Below are 23,542 nucleotides of genomic sequence, written 5' to 3'. Positions count from 1 at the left end.
GGCCAGAAAAATGCAGGGCACTAAGCACTGCGTGGTAACAGGACTTCAAAGTTTTCATGTGCTGGGGAAGCAGAGTTCCCGTTGCTGCTGTTCCTTAGCAGTGCATTCAGCCACCAGGGAGGCCTTTGTTTTATGGGTGCTCTTTGAGCCTTGTGTCTGGTCCCTGAGCACTTATTATTTAGAAGGAACAATCCTTTATATATTTAGAGCCTTGCTTAGTCTTCTCGATTGCACAGTGAAGTAGGTATTATTTCCCCCACTCTATACATAAGGGAATGGAGGGATGAAGAAATCAAGTAATTTCCTAATAAGTGAAATATCCAAGACTCAAGGCTGAGTCCACATGGCTTCAAAGCCTGAATTAACATCCACTGGAGTGAATCTCTCTCTGAAACCAGCCAGTCATGTGGGCCTTCTGGGATCCCAGAAAACAGCCTCATGAAAATCAAATCAACTGGCATGGGCAAAGAACTAAGGTTATTCTTTTTACCTGGAATGCCTGACTAGTCAACCATTCAACTAAATAGTACATGCAAGTAATTCAAATAAAATTCTGATTAAACAGAATTACATTCTTCCAATAAATAATTCACAGCATTTGTGGACTCTTTTGAATTAGTCTATTCCTTCTTGTCATAAAAAGCTCAAAGTTGTTTTGATTTTTAATAGTGAATTTCTTCCTTTGCCATGTGGGAAAGTTCAAGGAGCTATGACAGATGTAGGAATGGGTGGGTGAAGGCAAATGAACATTTATTAACTATGTTCTATGTATACATATTGTGTTCTATGTACCTTCTTCTTTGGTACCCAAAGCAAGTGTGTTCTATGTACCTGGTACCCAAAGCAATAACCCAGTGATACACTAGACCTTCCTAACTTCCCAAAGAGACTTTCCCAGGGCTGCCCTGCTACACTTGCCAGAATCATCCACAGCGCTGGGTCTAACTCAGGAAGGTCACTGCCATCCCTGAACAAACAAGTCTGCATAACGTAAGAGGTGCATAGCTACTTTTCTCTGTTCCTCTTGAAACCTCGCCCCACAAAATCAATCATACCGGAGGCATCCAAAACAGGAAGATTACCAGAAATAATTTTGAATTAGGGGTTTCAAAACATGCTATTTTAACTTATTGTTAAAATAATCAAGTACCATACCAAATGATTCAATAAAACTGGCTCTTCTAGGACTTGCCATAATTATAAGCATATGCTTAGGCAAGACTAGGGTAGAATCTTCATTAAGTACTCTGTTTCGGTTTTTTGTTTGTTTTTAAGAGATATGCTTGTTGAAGGGGGAAAAAAAAAACCCTCCAAAATACTCTCAGGGATATGAAAAGCCAACTTTACTGTTCCTCTAATATAAAATCATGAAATGGTGAGACTCCCATTATTACAATTATCCACATAAACTAAACATCACTATCTCATCCCTTCTCCCAAAGGCTGTTAATTTCCAAACAAACCCTAACTGTATCAGTGCTAGACACATGAAATTGTTATTCCTGTAAGCTAAAACCTAATATAGGCAGCTTTATATTATTCAAACTAATATACTTGGAAGCAGTATTTTTGACCACTACAGATGTTTTGACCTTCATCTTTGTCCCTTTTTTCCAATTCTCAATGTAGGTTTTTGTTTTATTTTGAGATAATTTACACATGCTTTATTTTTAAAATCTATTATTTTGGGATAATTGTAGACTCACATGCAGTTGTAAGAAACAATACAGTGAAATCTCATATATCCTTCATCTAGTGTTCCCCAAAGTGTAACCTCTTCAAAACTTCAGAATATCCCAACCAGAAATTTAACATTAATCCATCAATGTTATTCAGATTTACCAGTTTTACATGCACTCGTGTGTGTGTTTAAGCATTGTTCTAAGTTATAAACAATGTTACCACCTGTATAGATTTATGTGACAATAGTCATCATACAGAACAAATTCCATCATTAGGATCCACTGGTGCTACTTTTTGTGGCCACGGTGACCTCTTTTCCTACTCCTTAATTCTCCTCCCCTCCCCACCATCTCTAATCCCTGAAAACCACTAATCAGTTCTGCCTATAATTTTGTCATTTCAAGGATATTATATAAATGGAATCATACGGTACGTGACCTTTTGGGACTGGCTTTTTCACAAAGTACAAACCCCTGGAGACTCACCCAGGTTGGCCTTGTGTGTATCAATAGTTCTTTCCTTTTTGTCACTGGGCAGTATCCATGATATGGATGTACCACAGTTGTTTAACCATTAACCTGTTGAAAGATATCTGAGATTGTCTCAGTTTGGGGCTATTACAAATAAAGCTGCTATGAACGTTTGAATACAGGTTTTTATGTGAACACAATTTTTTTTTCTCTTAGACAAATGCACAGTACAACTGCTGGAATGTCTGGTAATTGCATGTTAAGTTTTATAAGAAACTGAAAACTGTTTTCTAGGTTGCTGTACCATTTTACATTCCTATCAACAATCTATGAGTGATCCCGTTTCTTTGCATCTCATCAGAAATTGATGTTTCACTATTTTTATTTTAGCCATTCTGGTAGATGTGTAATGATACCTCACTGCAGTTTAATTTGCTTTTCACTGATGGCTAATGATGCCAGACAGCCTTTCATATGCTGACAAGCCATCTGTATATCCTCTCTGATGAATGTCTATTCATGTTTTTTTGCCCATTCTCTAATTGGTTTACCTGATTTTTTTTTTAAATATTGAGTTTTCAGAGTTCTTTAAATATTACAGATACTAATCCTTTGTCAGATATGTGATTTGCATATTATTTTTCCCAGTATGCAGTTTGTCTTTTCATCCCCTTCACATGGCTTTCACAAAGCAAGTTTTTAATTTTTATGAAGCTTAATTTATAATTTTTAAAGTATCTTTTAATAGTAAGTTTAAGAACTCTTTGTCTAAGGCCTACATCTCAAAGACTTTCGTCCATTTTTTTCCTAAAAGATTCATAGCTTTACATTTTACATATAAGTCCACGATCAAGTTTTCGTTAATTTTTACATAGAATGTGAGGTTTAGGTTGATGCTTTTGGTCTTTTTTCTTTTTTAACTTGTGAATGTCCAATTGTTCCAGTACTATTTGTTGAAAAGACAGTTCTTCCTCCATTGAATCGTTTTTGTACCTTTGTCAAACATCAGCTGGGCATAATTGTGTAAGCATTTTTCTGGGCTCTCTATTGTTTCACTGCTCTCTGTGTCTATCCCTCCACCAATATACTACAGCTATACAGCAAATTTTAGGGTCAGGGAGATGTATTCCTCTCACTTTATTCTTCTTTGTCAAGACTGTTTTTAGCTATTCTAGGGCCTGTGTCTTTCCATGTAAATTTTAGAATAGCGTGCTTGTCTATGTCTACCAAAAACCCTCCAGGAATTTTTTTTTTACAGGAAATGCCTTAAACTTACAGATTAGTTTGGAAAAAAAAAATCAACATTTTACTATGTTGAATCTTCTAATCCAGGAACACACTATGTCTCTCCATTTATGTTATGTCTTTCATCAGCATTTAATCATTTTCAGCATAGAGATCCTATATATGTTTCATGAAATGGACACGTAAGTATTTCATTTTACTTGGAGTGATTCTAAATGGTATTAATTTTAATTTAATATTTAAATATTGGTTTATGCAAGTTCATCGTTAGTATGTAGAAATGCTATTGATCTGGTATCTTTGGCCCTTTCCAAACTCAATTATTAGTCCTAGGAGATTGTACATTTTTGGGGATTTTCTACTTAGAAGATTACACTATAAACAGATACAGTTTTATTTCTTCCTTTCTCATCTATATGCCTTTTATTTCTTTTCACTGCCTTATTGCAGTGGCTAGAAGTTCTAGTACTTTGCTGAAGTGATGAGAGCAGCCTTCCTTGCCTTCCTTATTCCCAAAGTTATGGAGAAAATATTCAGTCTTTCACTGTTAAGCATGATATTAACTAAAGAGTTTTTGCAAATGATCTTTATCAAGTTTAGGTAATATCTTTCTATCCTTGACTTCCTGAGAGTTTTCTTTTTTAATCATCAATGTATGTTACATACTGTCAAATGTTTTTCTGTGTCAACTGATATGATCATACAATTATTCTTTTTTAGTTTACTGACATGATAGATTACATGAATTGACTTTCAAATGTTGACCAAACCTTTCATAGCTGAAACAAATCTCACTTGGTTATGGTATATTATTCTTTTTATACATTGTCATATTTGGTTTCCTAATATGTTATCGAAGAATTTTTATTCTTAGTCCATGAAAGATATTGGTTTGCTGTTTGCTTTTTTTATATTGCCTTTGTCTGGTTTTGGTATCAGGGCAACATTGGCCTCATAAAATGAGCTGGGGAGTGTCCCCTCTTCTTGTATAAAATTGGTGTTAATTCTTCTTTAAATGTTTGGTAGCATTTTCCAGTAAATCATCTGTGCCTGGAGAATTCTTTCTCAGGAGCTCTGAAGTTACAAAACAAATTTCTTCAATGATCATAGGGTTATGCAGATTATCTATTTCATTTTAGTTGAGATTTGGTAGTTCGTAGTTACGAAGGAGATGATCTCTAAGTTTTCAAATTTATGAGTTATAAAGTTTTTTGTAATATTCTTTTTACTATCTTTTTATTGTCTGTGGAATTTGTAGTAATATCCTTTATTTTATTCTTGATATTGTGATTTGTATCTTCTTTTTGTCAGTCTTGCTAATTTTCTTGATTTTTTTTGAAGAATCAGCTTTATTCACTGATTTTTATTGTTTTCCTATTTCAAGTTCACTGATTTCTGCTCTTACCTTTACTATTTCCTTATTCTGCTTGCTTTGCTTTTATTTTACACTTGTTTTTCCTAGTTTCTTGAGATAGAAACTTACATTGTTGATTTGAGATCTTTCTTCATTTCTAACGTAGACATTTAATGCCATAAGTTTCTCTCAACACTTCTTTAGCTGCATACCAAGTATTTTGATATTTTTTGTTTTTGTTGTCACTTAGTTATGTATATTTTTTCCTTTGAAACTTTTATCATCCATGGATTATTTTAAAATGTATTGCTTAATTTCAAAATGTTTAGAGATTTTTCTCATTGTTGCTGTTATTTATTTCTAGTGAGATACCACTGTAGTCAGAGAAAATACACTTTATAGTTCCATCCCTTTAAATTTGTTGTGGTTTGTTTTATGGCCCAGGATATGATCTATACTGGTGAATGTTTAACATGTATTCTGTTGGTACAATGTTTTATAAATGCCAATTAGATCCTACTGGTTGACTGTGTTGGTCAGGTCGTCTATAGCCTAGCTGATATTTTGTCTAGTAATTCTACCAGTGCTGAGAGAGGATAATAATAAAATATCTGTGATTTTTCTATTTCTCCCTTCAACTCTCTCAGTTTTTACTTCATCTATTTTGAGGCTTTATTATTTGGTGCATACAATATTTAGGATCATTATGTCTTCCTAATGGATTGATGCCTTTTATCATTATGCAATATTTACCTTTTTTATAGTAATTTTTTGTCCTAAAGTTCATATTATCAGATATTAATATAGCTACTTCCTAAAAAATTAATGTTTCCTTGGTATATCTTTTTCCATATTGTTATTTTCATTCTACCTATGTTTTTGAATTTGAAAGTTTCTTGTAAGCAGCAGATAGTTGGCTTATTTTTTTAATTCATTCTGCAAATTTCTCTTTTGATTGGTATATTGATTGGTATATTGAACTATTTACATTTAATGCAATTACTGATATGTTAACAGTTAAGTTTACCATTTTATTATTTGCTTTCTATTTATTTCTTCTGTTTTTCATTCCTTTGCTTCTCTTTTCTTTCCTTTCTAAGAGTTATTTGATCAAGTTTTAGGATTTCATTTTGATTTATTCACAGTGGGTTAAAAAAATTTTACTGAAGTACAGTTAATTTACAATGTTGGGTTAGTTTCTGGTGTACAGCATAGTAGTTCAATTATGTGTGTGTGTGTGCGTGTGTAGTCCTGTTCATATTCTTTTTCATTATAGCCTATTACAAGGTATTAAATATAGCTCCCTGGACAATACAGTAGGGCCTAGTTGTTTATCTATTTTGTATATAGTAGTTAGTATCTGCAAATCCTGAACTCCTAGCTTATCCCTCTACCCCCTTTCCCTCTTTATGGTAACCATAAGCTTGTTTTCTATGTCTGTGTGTCTGTTTCTGTTCTGTAAATAAGTTCACTTGTGTCATTTTCTTAGATTCCGTATATAAGTGACATCATATGGTATTTTTCTTCTCTTTCTGGCTTACTTACCCAGTATGACAATCTCCAGGTCCATCTATGTTGCTACATATGGCATTATTTTATTCTTTTTTTATGGCTGAGTAACTTCTTTATCCAGTTATCCATTAATGGACATTTAGGTTGCCTCCATGACTTGGCTATTGTAAATAGTGCTGCTGTGAATACCGCGGCACATGTATATTTTCATATTTATAGTGTTCTTTGAATATCTTTTTGCCTAGGTTTCATAATGACTGTTCTGGATATTATAATATTTATATGTGACTTATAAAAATCTACTAGTGTCAACATTTTACCACTTACAATTTTTGGTTCAATCATCAAATATGATTTAGAAATCTTATGGGGAAAAAGAAAAAGGAAGGTCCAAATTTCTATTCTTTTTATTGTTTTCTCCTTCTTGATGCTCCAATATCGCTTTTATCATTTCTCTTCTGTTTGAAGAACTTTATTTGGCCAGTCTTTAATAATAGGTATGCTAGTGGAAGATTCATCTATAGTTTTCCATGATCTAAGAATGTTACTTCTCCGACATTCCTGAAAAATAGTTTGACCATAGTCCACACAGTTCACAGCTCTTTTCTTTACACATGTGAAAAATATTTTGCCACTTCTTTCTAGCCTTTGTAATTTCAGATGAGAAATACTTTGTCACTCAAAGTGGTGTTTCCTGTAGGAAATGTGTTGCTGCTTTTTAGCTTATTTCAAGATTTTTTTCCTTTGTTGTTAGTTTTCAGTGCTTCAGTTATGATGTGCTTTATCATGGATTTCTTTTGAGTTTATCCTGTTTGGGGTTAGCCCTGCTTCTTGGATCTGAAGGTTTGTCTTTCACAAACCTTGGAAGTTTTCAGCCATTATTTCTTCCACTACCCCTTCAGTTTCACACTTCCCCTTTCTTTCGGGACTCTGATGGTAAGAAAAGTTCTATCTGTCGTTACCATCCCACAAGTCCCTGAGGCTCTTTACATTTCCTCTCTCTTTAAGGGTGGGTGAGTTCTACTGTTCCGTCTCCAAGTGTACTGATTCTATCCTGTCATCTTCATTCAACAAGACTGTGCCCCTCCATCATGACTTTTACTTCTGCTGTTCTATCTTTCAATTCTCTCATTTCATTCTGTCCTTTAGTTCACAACATCTTTCTCATTGCTGATACCTTCTGTTCTTTCGTTTCCAGAGAATTTATGATTCATTAGCAAAGCATTTTTATGATGACTGCTCCATACTCCATGCCACATAATTCTAACATATGAATTATGTCAGCATGGGTCAGTTCATTGTTTTTTTTTTCCTCAATCAAATTGTGATTTTCTTGTCCCTTGATATGACAAGTGATTTTTTTATTATACCCTGGACATTTTGTCTATTATGTCAGGAGACTCTGGGTCCTATTTAAATTTTTTATTTTCACAAGCAGTTACCCCATTTGAGTTCAGCATGCAATTCTTGGCCTACTTTTGTCACCTGTGGATCCAGTAACAGTTTTATACTGAGTCTCTGTGGTATTATTTTCATCAGTGTGGTTTGTCTAGAGTTGCTGGGGCTCCCTGGCCCTGTGTTTGCTACCTGAGAAAGTGGAAGTGGTTTCTTAAGTTCAGACTCCCAAGCACGTCTTGCAGGGGCAGGATATGGTGGTTTCCCCTACCCGTGTCTTCTAGCTAACCCTGGGCGTGGGAAGAGAGTTGCCGGTGCAGAGGTCATAAGATCAGTTCCCGGAGTAGGAAGCTTGCTGTGTCTGAGTCCCTTCCCTGTTCTGCTTTCTGGCCCCGGTGTCTATGGGTTAGGGAAGAGAGTCTCAGGCTCACAGGGACAAAGCAGCTTCCTAACAGGGCCACATTTCTTTTTTAATATAGATGACAACCAGCTAATTTAAGAAATTTGTTTCAAATCATAGGAAAAGTTTATGGCAGAATGAGGAGTAAAACTGAGGTCTCCAGCAATAGGCTAGGGTTCCGTTTATTATATAAATACTTTCTAAAGCAATACGTAATTAATTATTAAAAGATTTCCTATTTTATTTCTCCTAACTTAACTAGAACAAATATCAATACATTTTAAAACAGCTTTCCAACAAATACTGGTATGAAGAGTCTGCCACCTGACTTGCTTAATGTTTTAGTAAATAGAAAAGTCAATTAACACAAGTACTTCTGCCAAATATTTCAGCAGACTGATAGAAATCCAGTTTAGCCACTAAGAACACCATTTAAACATTGTATGACTCCCAGCAACAAAGGAACAGAGTCCTCAGAACTTCAATCTCTTCTCCTGTTAAATGAAATATTTATACTTCAGAAAGATATGTATTTGCCTGACACAGTAGTTGCTCAAAAATTGGTAGCTATTGTTTGTAATAACAAAGTAATATCCATCTTACAGAGTTAAATTTCTAAAACTTCTTAATACTGAACAGTCTGGTTTATTTTGTGTTAGGCTTAGCTTTGGTTGGCTTTTGTTTTACATCCCTTTGCTACACAAATTTGTATAATTTCTTTCTTTGTCTAATTTCTCTAAGAAGTTACGTACTGGGCCAATCTCTCCACTGTCACCCACTCTTACAACACATCAGTTTAAAATGAACCCCACACCCAGTCTTGAAAGAGAAAAGCCTGTGTGCAGAGGTGGGAGGGCCATTTGTGCTGCTTTGCATTCGTGACTGGGAGGGAGAGCTGTAGACTTAGGATTTACAGGCATGCGGGACTAGAAAATATCTCTCTTTAGATATGTTGAAACACAGAGCCATTTAAAACACTGACAAAACTGTTAAATCAATTTACAAACTAAATAAAATCTACAAAACATTAAAATCAATAATGTTAACTGAATGGGACATGTGTCTTGTTCACTGAACTTGAACCTCTACTTGAATCTCTACTTGGGAATATGGAATTGCCTATGAGTGAACACAGACAGCTCTTTAAGACTTGAGGATGCCTTTATATGAAGGCAGAGAATGAGATGTGAGAGCTACTTCCTTCTTTCTCATCCCTTCCTCAAATAACTGCAGGGTCCAGGACACCACAGACTCCTCGTGGGTATAGGACTCAGGGAGACTGCATCTGCTTATTTCCACTGATTTTGAACAGAAGATTTAAAACCAACTATCAAGTATAGAGTCAAGGTCATCATGACAAAAACAGTCTTCTGCTTTGGGTGGAGAGGAAGGGTGTGGGGTGTGTGTGATGTGTGTGGGGGTGGAGACAGTTTAAACTCTGGATTCACAGGTTTCACCTACCTTTGCCCAGACAGCTGCTGATAGACCAAGAACAGGACTGATGGCCAAAATCACAAGGGTTAACTTCCAACCACGGGTAAATCCTACTATAAAACCAGTGAAGAACGTTGCCATTGACTGAAAGAACATTCCAATTTTGTCACCAATGCCTTCATTAATTTTGGAGACATCACTGAAAGAACAGACAGTGTTAGAAATAAACATCACAAGTGTGAACCCAAAACTTTTTTTCCTGAAACCAGTTGCTGTTTGTTTTAGTGTAGGGTATGAGTTTACTTCTAGGATCTTGCTCAGAAATTTTCCCAGAAAGTATCATACTGCTCTAATGCACACTCCCAGAGGATGTCTTGAACCTGGCAAGTCCAATCCCTCACTCAGTGCTAGCCATGCAGGTACCCTGGTGCCCTGGGAGGAGGGGTGGGGAGTTCTGGGAACAAACAGATGCATAAGACACATTCGTAGCTAAGAAGGAATTTAGTTTCATAATTCTTTCTGAGTGATGCACTAACATCTCTTAACACATCTGAGGACATCTGTTTCATTTTAATAAGAATAAGAACCACATCTGTGTTCAACATAAACCCAGGTACTTACTCTGTGAGTCGGGTGTTAAGCTCTCCAACATCATGCACATCAAACCAGCCGATCTCCTGTCGCATGATAGCATGAAAAAACTGTTTTCGAATTTTGTGTATTTGTCTTCCAGCTGCCAGGCACCAGAATGAAACCTGGATGTAAGCAGCAATGAGCACCCCAGCACCGATTCCGCTGTAATAGTAGGCGTACCTGCGAAACAACCGGAACACTGCACATGCTCTTTCTCACTGATGTGTCTCTCCCCAACAGAGACTCATCCTGACTTTTTCGGTTATCTGGCTATCCTGCCCTCCTTAGCAAGCAGAGGTGATGCTCGGCATCCAATTACAGCGGCCTTGTTGTAGTGTAATGGTTAAGAGTGTCGTTTCTGTTTTGGCTGAAATCCCAGCTCTTCACTTAACTGCTGTGTAACCGTGGGCAAGCTGCTTATTAACATTTCTAAGCCTCAGTTTTCTAGATGGTAAGATGGAGATAGGAAGTGTAACTCAGTACTGTGTGAATACACTTGGACCCATGCCCAGCACATAGTTAACACTCAGAAGATGCCAGTTTTTGTGAAAGACTTGTGTGGTGTCTCAAAGCATCACAGCATCAGATAAGATCATTGTTGTCCTGTGTACTTAGATGACCTCTGGATCAGTTGATGAGCACTTGGGGTGGTTTCTGTACATTGGAGAATGGAAAGAAGTGACAGAACTTGCCAGAAAGTGGAACCCAGAGATGGAAATGGTCCCCTGGCCTTATGGGCTATTAATCTGGCAAAGTTTAGATGCCAAGAGACAACTGAAAACAAAAAAGTATTTTTGTATCATCTACCCAACTGGCCATCGTGAGTTATTCTGAAATGCTTAATGAATCAAATAGTAGTTCTTCCAGTTTAAATGCTAATAAAAAACATGCACATCTTCTAAGACCAGACCCTTGATCAATGAGAAATGCTGAATTCATGTTTCCTCATTTGAGTCTTCATACTGAAAAAAAAGCAAACAACTCTTATGCTTCACTAAGCAATTACTTTTTAGGTTCAGACACTCATTCTAAAATGAAATATAGAATTCCAATATTCCCATTTTTCAAAATTCACTACTTGCCACCTTCAAATAAAAATGCTCGTATGAACGATGCAGAAGCTATAAAAATTGTGATATAATAGCCAGATAGTTGCTGATGTTAGTGTTCACAATTCTCTGTTCAACTCAGCAGGAATCTTGGTTAACATAGCTTCCCCAAGATAAATCAGGGAAGATGTAATGAGAATGCTAACTTTTAGTTAATAGATTATTTAATTATTATCCAAGTGTTAATGTTATAGCAAGAGATAGTCAAAAAGAAACCTCATTTAACAAGTAGAACTCATGCTGTAAACCACCAGTCTATATTTCATCAAACAAAATATGTATTTATATTTAAGCATTTAGAAGATGACTACATGACATTCTGTTTTTCATCAATATTTTTTAAAATGCCTCTCCATAGGAATATTTGGAGGTACTTGCTTCTCATTTTTCAAAATGTGATCAAATGTCTCCATTTTATCCAAATCTACCAGTCCATTTATAGGATAATGTGGAATCATTATTTTCTGAATTACCAACTCATACCTTTGGACATGTTTTACAAGCTGTTCTGAGAGCAAACGTCAAGATAAGTAAATCATTAACGAAAATTTCCTAAGGTTAGTTCAGGTTACAAGGACTATATTTAACCTGGGATGTTTTGTTTCATTGTTTGGAATTAGATGCTGTATTTTAAAACAAGCAAACAAAAATCCTATTGACTGATCTCATTATATAATGACTGCAAGGGGGCAAACTAATACTTACAAAGCCACTGCAAATGATGTGATACTTAATTTAACTGCACTTTAAAAGGCCACGTGAGTGCCTGTAATTTCCCTGTAGATGATATTCTGCACTTACCACATACGTAGGTCTAATCTAGGCTTAAACTTAATTTCAGTATATCTTAATGCAGCAAATTACTTTCTTTAAAAAAAAATCCTACATTGCATCATACTAGAAAACTAACAATGATGTTGTTCTCCTCAAAACTTTGAGTCTTTATTATAATACAGAATTGTAAACATTGCTACAATTGGATAGAAACAGAAAAGCTTAGCAAGATTAAGGAAACTGTCTACTTACGTGGTCATATCCTTCTCCAGAGTGCTGCCAAAATTTGTACTGTTCATATAACCTACATCACCACAAAACAAACATATACCAGTATGTCTCTTTATTCTCTATTCAAAATAAGCACATAAAAATGAATCAAACTTGTGTCACTTATCCATTTACACAAAAACAGGTCAAACTGATTCCATTTTAACTACGTATAAGCATGATGGTATTCATTCAAACCCTTCACTGCTGGCTGTGTGTACAAACTAAATTCAATAAAGCTTATTTGCAAAAAGAAACTCACATTGATTAAGGAGCTGTCAGCAGAAATACTAGTGTCCTTGAATTAAAATATTTTATGAAGAAACAATCCCCTTTAAAATAGCACCCAAAGTAATAAAATACCTAGGTTTAAGTCTAACAAAGGAGGTGAAAGAATTATACACAGAAAACTATAAACCATTGATGAAGGAAATCAAAGAAGACTTAAAAAAAATGGAAAGATAACCCATCCTCTTGGATTGGAATAATCAATATTGTTAAAATGGTCACACTACCCAAGGCAATCCACAGATTTAATGCAAATCCTATCCAATTACCCAGGACATATTTCACAGAACTAGAACAAATCATAATAAAAATTATATGGAACCACAAAAGACCTAGAATTGCCAAAGCATTACTGAAGAAAAAGAAAGAGGCTGGAGGAATAACTCCCCCAGACTTCAGACAATACTATAGAGCTACAGTCATCGAGACAGCACGGTATTGGTAGAAAAACAGACATATAGACCAAAGGAACAGAATAGAGAGCCCAGAAATGAACCCACAAAGTTTTGGTCAACTAATCGTCGACAAAGGAGGCAAGAATATACAATGGGATAAAGACAGTCTCTTCAGCAAACGGTGTTGGGAAAACTGGACAGCAGCATGTAAAGCAATGAAGCTAGAACACTCCCTTACACCATACACAAAAATAAACTCAAAATGGATCAAAGACTTAAACATAAGACAAGATACAATAAACCTCCTACAAGAAAATATAGGCAAAACATTATCTGACATACATCTCAAAAATGTTCTCCTAGAAAAGTCTACCCAAGCAATAGAAATAAAAGCAAGAATAAACAAATGGGACCTAATGAAACTTACAAGCTTCTGCACAGCAAAGGAAACCAGAAGTAAAACAAAACGACAACCTACGGAATGGGAGAAAATTTTTGCAAATGAAACCAACAAAGGCTTGATCTCCAGAATATATAAGCAGCTCATATGACTTAATAAGAAAAAAACAAACAACCCAATCCAAAAATGGGCAGAAGACCTACACAAGCAATTCTCCAAGGAAGACATACAAATGATCAATAGGCACATGAAAAAATGCTCAATATCATTAATTATCAGAGAAATGCAAATCAAAACTACAATGAGGTATCACCTCACACCAGTCAGAATGGCCATTATTCAAAATTGCACAAATGACAAATGCTGGAGAGGCTGTGGAGAAAAGAGAACCCTCCTACACTGCTGGTGGAAATGTGGTTCGGTGCAGCCACTGTGGAAAACAGTGTGGAGATTCCTCAAAAGACTAGGAATAGACTTACTATATGACCCAGGAATTCCACTCCCGGGCATACATCCAGAAGGAACCCTACTTCAAGATGACACCTGCAACCCAATGTTCATAGCAGCACTATTTACAATAGCCAAGACATGGAAACAGCCTAAATGTCCATTGACAGATGACTGGATAAAGAAGAGGTGGTATATTTATACAATGGAATACTATTCAGCCATAAAAACTAACAACATAACACCATTTGCAGCAACATGGATGTTCCTGGAGAATGTCATTCTAAGTGAAGTAAGCCAAAAGAGAAAGAAAAATACCACATGAGATCGCTCATATGTGGAATCTAAAAAAAAAAAAAAAAATACAAAACAGAAACAAACTCATAGACATAGAATACAAACTTGTGGTTGCCAAGGGGGCAGGGGGTGGAAAGGGATAGACTGGGATTTCAAAATGTAGAACAGATAAACAAGATTATACTATATAACACAGGGAAATATATACAAGATCTTATGGTAGCTCACAGAGAAAAAAATGTGACAATCAATATATATATGTTCATGTCTAACTTAAAAATTGTGCTCTACACTGGACTTTGACACAACATTGTAAAATGGTTATAAATCAATAAAAAGTGTTAAACAAAAGAAAACAAAAAATACTTTATGAAATATCACTCTATGACATAGAGAAAAATCTTTCCCAGGAGCTTTGTCCTGATAAATAAATACTAGTGCAGACTTGACAATAAAGCATTTAGTACTGAAAATCAAATACTGCATTTCTCCGGTTTTCTTTTTTATTTTAAAAATATAAAATACAAAGAGTAATGTAATAAACACCAGTGAACTCACTGTGAACAATTGGCAAATGTTAACATTTTGGGGGCAAGGTACATGAATACTGCAACATATCCCCTAAACACACACACACAATAGCTACTGCTCAATATTTTGGTGTGAATTTTTTCTGATTTTCTTTTCTGTATGCATGTATACACACACACAAACACACATACACCCTTCTTTTAAAAGACAGAATCACAGTCCACATTCAGTGGCCACTTCTCCATGTCAGCATGTGTGTCTATATGTGTATCTCCATTTTCTCAAAGTTGCGTCCATTTCTGTTGCTTCCAAGACTTTACTGTTAGAAGCAATGCTGGATTAAACATAGCTGTACACATATATCATATACGAATGTATCATGAATATTTTTGTAGGATAAATTATCATAGTCAAGATCGCTGGACCAATGGGAGGCATACTTTAAATCTCGTAGTCATTTCAAAAGTTATGGTATGAGAGGACCTGGGGCAGATGACTGTGATTTTGACAGAAGTGGGAAAGGGGAGGAAAAGTTTTTCTGGAAAAGGGAACACAGACAAAAGTTCACAGAATGTTTGAAGAGTGAGTAAAGCAGTGTGGCAAGGGTGTAGGGTGTGTTAAATTGATGGAAGGAGGTGGATATATGTCTGGAAAGAGAATTTGGGCTCTGCAGGTAGGGTATGTAAAAACTAGTAGCCATTCAGTAGTTTTGAGCAGAAAAGGACAAAACAAGAGGTTTGGTCTAGGATGACTCCGCTGCCAGCAATGTATAAGATTAACTGGAATGTTGGGGAGACTGAGAGATGGAGCTACTGCAAATATGGAAGGAAAGAGGGTCAAAATGGGAATAGGAGAGGAAAGTATTCTTAAGAGTTAAGAGGGAGAAGTTACAGGCTCTAGCAACTGATGGAACAGAAGTAGACAGAAGGACACTAAAAAAGGATCAAGACCTCACGTTTATGCAAGTAGAGAATGGTGGTATCATGGTGGGAAATAAGAGGTCTGCAAAAAGAGGAGATCTGGTCAGATGTGAGAGAATTATTAATTCAGTTCTAAAGACTTATTTTGTGGTACCTGGGACATTCAACTGAAGATGCCCAATAAATATTCCAATTGTGGCCCTGGAGAGAGTTAGGGCTGAAGATGTAGGAGTCATGTGCTAGAGGTCACAGCTAAATTCAGGAAAGAAAAAAGCCCTCTCTTCTCACCTGTGAGGACAGGATGGTAGGTAAGGAGGAAATGATGACCAAGCAGAGAACCTCAGGGAGGACTACATTTAGGGGTAATATAGAAAACAGGAAGTAATAGAGAGGCAGGGATGTAGCAAAGCATGCAGCTAACAACCATGACTGCTTCCACCTTAAGTCAAATGCAATGATAAGTGTCCGGATCAATTTTTAATCAGCTATGAGATTGCTTCTGCTCCATATTTTCAAAGATAAAACAGGATATTAAATAGTTGGGTGAGGATTTTTCTCCAAATTAGTGTTAGAAGAGCTCTCATTAAGGATTTTCTATCTTATTTATCTAGACAGGAAATGTTTCTAAATGGTATTGTCACTAGTGTGTGTCATGACCAAATTCAGACACATTTTCAAATCTAAATAATATCTGGTTTTTACCCATAGCTACCACTAGTTTTCTCAATTCTAGACACAAAGGACCAAGAGAATTTGAACAAATATTCTTTGGAAATGGTATTGGAAAGTAAAAAATTACATTAAAGTCAAAACTGACTCCTTTATTAAAGTTTATGTGTACATCTATTCTCTCTCCCTCTCTCTCATCCCCCCCCCAATATATATATGAAATATATAGATACAGATATAGATATAGTTTCAGTCATCAGAAACCAACTCTAGTACCAAGTACATTTAATTCGTGCTTCAGTCGTGTCAAAATGTAACAATAAGTAAAAATGGAGCATTCAAGTCCACTGACACAGATGATCTTTACTCTCAAAGAATGTGATAAAGATGTTATATTCTTTCTACTCCCTCCGATCAACTTTTCTTTTCCTCCAATCAACTTCTATTAGAAGCTCTCTGGCCCAGAGATTTTTCTCTCCTGTATGGGCCTCTCCCAAAACTTGTAGCCTTAGGCATTTTTTTTTTTCAGAAAATCAAAACTTTTAAGCTGAAATGACCTTAGAGAACATATAGTCCAGTAACTTTGTACTTGTCCTTACAAGATCCTGTATCAAAGGGCAACTGCTCAGAACAATAGTTATAAAGAATAATATTGGAAAATTATCTAGAAATTAGTATTATTTTTCAGTGGGAAAATCCAGAAACTCTCTGAGCTCTGTAACAGTATCAACCAAATAATCAGTAGAGGAAAGCCAAATATTTAAGTGTAGGTTTTATTTTGATAAAATATTTGCTTAGACTCTTGACCACTCCCTCTGTAACAGTATCAACCAAATAATCAGTAGAGGAAAGCCAAATATTTAAGTGTAGGTTTTATTTTGATAAAATATTTGCTTAGACTCTTGACCACTCCCGCCTCTTCTGACTTCCAGACCTCTTTCTCTGGGTTCATCCACTGCTCTGATCCCTCTTAGTCTCATTCGCTGGTTCCTTGTGTTCCCCCTCCTCCCTACATGTTGATGTTTCCCAGAACATCCCACAGCCGACTCCTGTATCTGTCCCAGAGCTACCCAAATCCTCTCCTTCCTTACCACCAGTGCTCTGGTTCAGGCCCCCATCATTTCTTACCTCTACTCTAACAAGAGTCTCCTAACTACGCTTTCTATTCCATTCAGGTCTTTATATTGCCACCAGATTTTTTCTTTTACTGAAAAGAAAGAAAGAAAACTGTCTTTATTAGTATATGTGGAATTAGTATATGTGGAAATTCCCAGGGAAACATACGAAGTCAGTCTGGTCAATTTCATAATACTACAATTATGATGTAGAATTCTTAAAAATGTACTAATATAGTTCCCTTTAAAGCCTTTTTCCCCCTGCTCTTGGGCATATGTCTAAATGCTTTAATTTAGTCTCTAGATATTATCTTTTTTTTTAATTGAAGTATAGTCAATTTACAATGTTGTGTTAATTTCTGGTGTACAACATAGTGACTCATTTATACTATATATATATTCCTTGTCAGATTCTTTTTCATTTTAGGCTATTATAAGGTATTGAATATAGTTCACTGTGCTAGATATTATCTGAACACTATCGATTTCTTTTTTTTTAACATTTTTTATTGAGTTATAGTTATTTTATAATGTTGTGTCAAATTCCAGTGTAGAGCACAATTTTTCAGTTATACATGAGCATATACATATTCATTGTCACATTTTTTTCCGCTGTGAGCTACCATAAGATCTTGTATATATTTCCCTGTGCTATACAGTATAATCTTGTTTATCTATTCTACATTTTGAAACTATTGATTTCTATCATTGTTTTCTGAGCTATTTTTTAAAATTTTTATTAAAGTTGATTTACAATTAAAAAAAATTATTTTGGGGGGAGGTAATTAAGTTTATTTATTGTTTGTTTGTTTTAACAGAGATACTGGGGATTAAACCCAGGACCTTGTGCATGCTAAGTATGTGCTCTACCACTGAGCTATACCCACCCCCTTTGACTTACAATGTTGCTAGTTTCAGATGTACTCAGTGATCCAGTTATACCTGTGTGTGTGTGTGTGTGTGTGTGTGTGTATTATTTTCCAGATTCTTTTCCATTACAAGTTATTACAAGATACTGAATATAGTTCCCTGTGCTATCTAGTAAGTCCTTGCTGTTTATCTATTTTATATATAGTAGTGTGTATATGTTCATCTCAAACTCCTAATTTATCCCTTCTCTCCTTACCCCTTTGGTAACCATAGCTAGTTTTCTATGTCTGTCACCAGATTTTATCTTTGGGAATAAAAACATAATTATGCTGCTTTTGTGAATAACGTTCAATGACAGTCTACTGCATAAAGGAGAAAGTCCAAGATCCGTAACAGGTCATATCAGTCCCTTTGCAATCTTACCACAATATACACAGGACAGGATAACACTTTTGAAATGTTACCCAATGATTTTGCAGATGTATTCTTTACCCCTACACCCTTCCCCTCAACCTGGTAGCGAGGGCTCTACACACTCACTGTCTGGAGGGAGGGCTGCCGCAGCTTGAAACAAAACAGTGGCCAAATTTCTGCTTGGTTTTTGTGTTCCTGAAGCCTTGGACCTTGGAGACTGGAGAGGAAACATTTTGCTTAAATTTCATAAGCCTACGTTCTACCCTTTTAGACTAAAAATTACTTTCCACATACTGAGAAGGGATGCAGTAGAGAACTGATGTGAGCTTTCTTCCTCCAAGCCTTCGTTTTTTTCTCTCTACCTGGAACACCTTTTACACAATTTTTCTCTTGGAAAAGACTCCTCCTCCATTAATCAGATCAATATGACCTCCTCTCAAGGGGCTCACCCAGAGCAAAGTGACTCACAGAACATCATAGTAAAAGACACATGATTCCATTTACTAAGTTAACACCACAATAGACGTAGGATGGTTTGTATACATCTGCGTGACTTCTTTATCTGTACATCAGTACACATCCTACTCTGTCTGCCTCTCCCAAAGACTGACCTGAGCCTCTCCGAAAGACTGACAAGTGGTTTCACAGAGCCACCACACATGCAGACCACTTACCAAAATATTCTAACCGGCTATTCTCCTATTTTGTATATAAGTCTCTCATAATTGTAGATATTTTTAGTCCAAAAGATATATAGCAGACCCCTACCTTATTACCTGGGGTAGGGAAAGCCTTTTCTAAAGCCAAGCAAGACTTCCAAGAAAGCCACAACTAAACAGCACCCGTCACTATGACTAAAGACTTCATACCACTTAGGGATCACATTATATTCCATTTTCATCTGACTCAAATATCTCAGTAAGTTTACTAGATTTAATGACTGAACATTCACGACCAGTATAAATAAAAAGTATGTGACATGTATACACTTCAGATTTCCTAACTGCTGAAATGAGATCAGAAAGGTGGTTTTCAAACCATCTTCCACAGAGCCTTCACTCCAGGCACTGTTCTAGATACCATGGACACAATCTAAAACAAGAGTACCATTTTTTCTAATCTCATTGGATTTTGGTGCCAGCAGGAAATTCTTTCACTTTCACGCCCCAAACCTCATGTGACAGGGTACCACTGCTCAAATACTAAGATAGTTTTTCCCAGGAACTTCCTTTTCCCCCTTATGTCTTTTTTCCCATTTGAGAAGCTGTAATAAACAAGTAAACCAATAAATTAACAAGGTAATTTTAGAGTAGTAATTCTTCAAAAATAAAGCATTGATGCTAGAATAACTTTGGGTTGGGTTGAGGACAAAGGTCCTTCTGAGGGAGGCATTAATGGTAAGAAACTCTAACAGAGCAATAGGGCAGTTCTACATGGCCCCAAGCCAGGAAGGAGATGGGAGTATTCATGAACAGAGAGAAGGTTGTTGTGGGTGTACTGAGTGGATAATAAGCAATGAGACTGATGAGGCAGGAAGGGGCCAGATTATGTGGGCCACACAGGCCAATGGAAGGCATCTGTATTGACTCCAGGCTATGGAAAACCATCAGGATAGATGGGACCTGATGTATGTTTGTAAAAGCTCAGTCAGAGTGTGTTGAGAACTGGATGGGGGGGGGGGGCGGTGCGGGGGGCAAGAGAAGAAGCACAGAGAGGAGTCAGGAGGAGATGAGGATGGCTCTGGGCACAGGCTGCAGCCAGGGTTATGTGGTGGCTACACGTAAAGTGACCTCAGCACTGTTGCCAGGTGACAGGAGAGAGACAATTAGCAGAGATCCTGGCTCTAGGCTCCCCTCCCCTGCTTTCAACCAAGAAAGGTTCTCTTTGAGCTGTTTCACCTGGCAAGTTCCCATGATAGATATTATTTACACAGGAGATTCTCTGATTAAAGAAGATAGTAAACCACTGATTTCAATGATCTGCAAGGTCTATTCTGGTTCAAGAATACAATGATTCCAATTTTTCCAGCCTTCTTGTGTAGGAAGCCCCATCAACCGAAAGCAAGAGGAATTTGAATCTTTTGCCTAGATGATCGATCCCTCTGGCACCTGCCTGCTGCTCAGCCTGGCTGGGCTTAGTGCAGGTGACAGAGGTGACTCCAGAGCCACAGTCCCCTAATGTGTGCTGCTTCACACCTCTGGCCTGAGGAGCTGTGCCTCGTGGCTGACCTGCCTGAGATACAATATGTAGATCTACAGGATGGGAGAGAAAAGATGAAGTGAAAAGTGCTGGTGTTTGTTTCAATTCTAGGCAGAGTTTGAAACTACCAGCAGAGTGGGAAAAATACTGGACTAACAGGCAGGATTCCGGGCCTAGGAACTCAGCTCTGTCAACTAGCAAGCAATCCCATTGTGACCACATTGTCTCGACTTCCTGAGCACTGGTTTCTACATCTATAAAATTATGGGTTTGGGCTGGGTAATTTTCTTGGCTCTTTTTCAACTGTGAAATTCTGTGATTTGGTCATTTCATTTATTCATCCCATTTCTTAAGTACCTAGAATGGATCAGATACTGCCTGTCAAATATATATATATTTTTTCTTTTCTTGCTGCTTTTTTTTAATATAGTGTAGAGATTACATTGTAACTAATCTACTTTTTGGCTTGAAAAAGCATTTTCCTAATAGTAACCAAAAAAAAAAAAAATCTGACCATAATACACTATTTCTAGAAAAACTAGCCATGTTTTAAGTTTTAACTCAAAAAATAAACAGCCACCTTCAACAAGGTACTTAGAAATATTCTGCCATTATTTAGTACTCAATCTTTCAGAAATTTACCTCTAAGAATTTTTCTAATGAGATGGTTAGCAGTAAGGGAAAGACTTGAGCAAATGAAAACAGATCCATCATGGAAATTTTGATGAAGTACTTCGGATTTAAGTCTTAGCTAACATTCCAGTTTGGAGTACACTCATAATGCTTTGTAGCACTCTCTTTTTCTACATATCTCTACCAATACTTCTCCACTGTATATTCTAGTGCTTGTGAGTACTATCTTCGCAAACTCATTACAAATATAAACTATATAGCTCCGCTCCCTCCCCCTCCCACAGCACTAAATATACTAGTGCATGTTTAGTAAGGGCTCTGCAAATGTCATTCTTAGTGAATAAATTTTTCTTCAGGCTGCCAGTAAAATCAGTACCATGAACAATACTTACTTTCATTAGTTACGTTTGAAGCAGTCATGTTTCCAAAATTTCCTACATTTGCAAAGCTATCCGTCATGTCTCCAAAAACCAGCATCATGAGGGGGAGTGCAGCTCCGTGGATGATGGCGGCCGTCGTCCCCAGCACCATGTACAATCTATCCAGCCAATTCGAATAGCGAAACTAAAAAATGAGAAAATACAGAGAATAGGAAGAATTAGTAGTTTCATGGATGGTTAGATCTGCTTCCTAAATACACTCAAAATCTAAACAGTTCTCAGACTACTATTGTGACCACCCTGGTCTAATGACTTAATTAGAAATGGGCATTTGATTCTTCTTTTGAGTTTTGACTTACTTCTTTATATTGGACTCTGCCTTTTTTTTTAACTGAAGTACAGTTGATTTACATTACGTTAGTTTCAGATGTACCCTAGTGATTTAATAATTTTATGGATTATACTCTATTTAAAGTTGTTATAAAATATTGACTACATTCCCTGTGTTGTACAATATATTCTTGTAGCTTATATATTTTATGCACAGTAGTTTGTGTCTCTTAATCCCTACCCCTATCTTGCCCCTTTTCCCTTCCCTCCCCTTACTGGTGACACTAATTTGATCTCTATATCTATGAGTCTGTTTCTCTTTTGTTACATTCATTCACTTGTTTCATTTTTTAGATTCCACATGTAAGTGATAACATACAATATTTGTCTTTGTCTGCCTTATTTCACTAAGCTAATACACTCTAGGTACATCCATGTTGTTGTGAATGGCAGAATTTCATTCATTTTTATGTCTAAGTAGTATTCCACTGTATACACATAGGCCATATCTTCTTTATCCTTCCATCTATTGACGGACATTTAGGTTGCTTCCACAGTTTAGCAATTGTAAGTAATGCTGCTATGAACACTGAAGTGCATGTCTTTTCGAATTTGTGTTTTTGTTTTTTGCGAATCTATACCAAGAGTGGAATTGCTGAATCATATAGTATTTCTATTTTTAGTTTTTTGAGGCACCTCCATACTGTTTTCCATAGTGGCTGCACCAATTTACAGCCATACCATCTTGGACGTGCCCAATTTCATCTGCTTTCTCTTATATATGAGGGTTTGATGAGAGGCACAGAACTTTCTGGGAAATTACAAAAATCTCTAATGGCACAATAACAGAAATAATAGTATTTGTGCCTCTGATTTCCAAGAATAGAGGTCATTTTTCATCTCAAGATTTTTCAACCATGAAAAATATTAATTACCAAAGGCCCCTCAGAGGACACCATTAAGGAAACATATTTGGTTGCTTTAAGAAAGTGGCTTGAGTCAAAGATCTGCTGCATAATGGCATCAGCATAAAGTAAAGTGATTTTAATGTAATTAGGCCTCTGTAGTGAGAAGGAAAAGGAAAGGAATGAGTTAGATGCATGCTTCCCAGAGAACAGTTTTCCTCATAAGATAGAATTCTGGCCATAATGACTGACCAGTGCAGATCTGCATAATCTCTTTCATCACAGGCAACTCACAAGAAAGAAAGAAGGATCTCTCTGCATCCAAAATGTGATGAGAAGAGGACACAGTAGGAGGAATGGGATTTGTGACAGGCCCACTTGGGAACCCAATTAATACTTCTCCTGTACAATTCAAGGAACTAGTTAAGTATCAAAAGAAAACCAAAGGAAAGAGAACAAATAGGATACAG

The 23,542-nt window shown here is 36.4% G+C and overlaps 1 protein-coding gene across 1 annotated transcript in view; it reads right to left on the bottom strand.

Moving 5' to 3' along the window:
* ABCB1 (ATP binding cassette subfamily B member 1) overlaps nucleotides 1-23,542 on the bottom strand; it is a 93,264-nt gene that overhangs the window by 54,453 nt on the left and 15,269 nt on the right. Inside the window, exons 4-7 of the mRNA XM_031454831.2 lie at nucleotides 21,850-22,021; nucleotides 12,262-12,313; nucleotides 10,115-10,306; nucleotides 9,521-9,692 (exon numbers count right to left, since the gene is read on the bottom strand). Coding sequence (XP_031310691.1) covers nucleotides 9,521-9,692; nucleotides 10,115-10,306; nucleotides 12,262-12,313; nucleotides 21,850-22,021 — 588 coding nt within the window. The remainder of the gene's footprint in view (nucleotides 1-9,520; nucleotides 9,693-10,114; nucleotides 10,307-12,261; nucleotides 12,314-21,849; nucleotides 22,022-23,542) is intronic.

This window comes from Camelus dromedarius, chromosome 7 (genome assembly GCF_036321535.1).
Source record: "Camelus dromedarius isolate mCamDro1 chromosome 7, mCamDro1.pat, whole genome shotgun sequence".
NCBI classification, from domain to species: domain Eukaryota; kingdom Metazoa; phylum Chordata; class Mammalia; order Artiodactyla; family Camelidae; genus Camelus; species Camelus dromedarius.
This window is presented reverse-complemented; position numbering and strand designations above follow the sequence as displayed.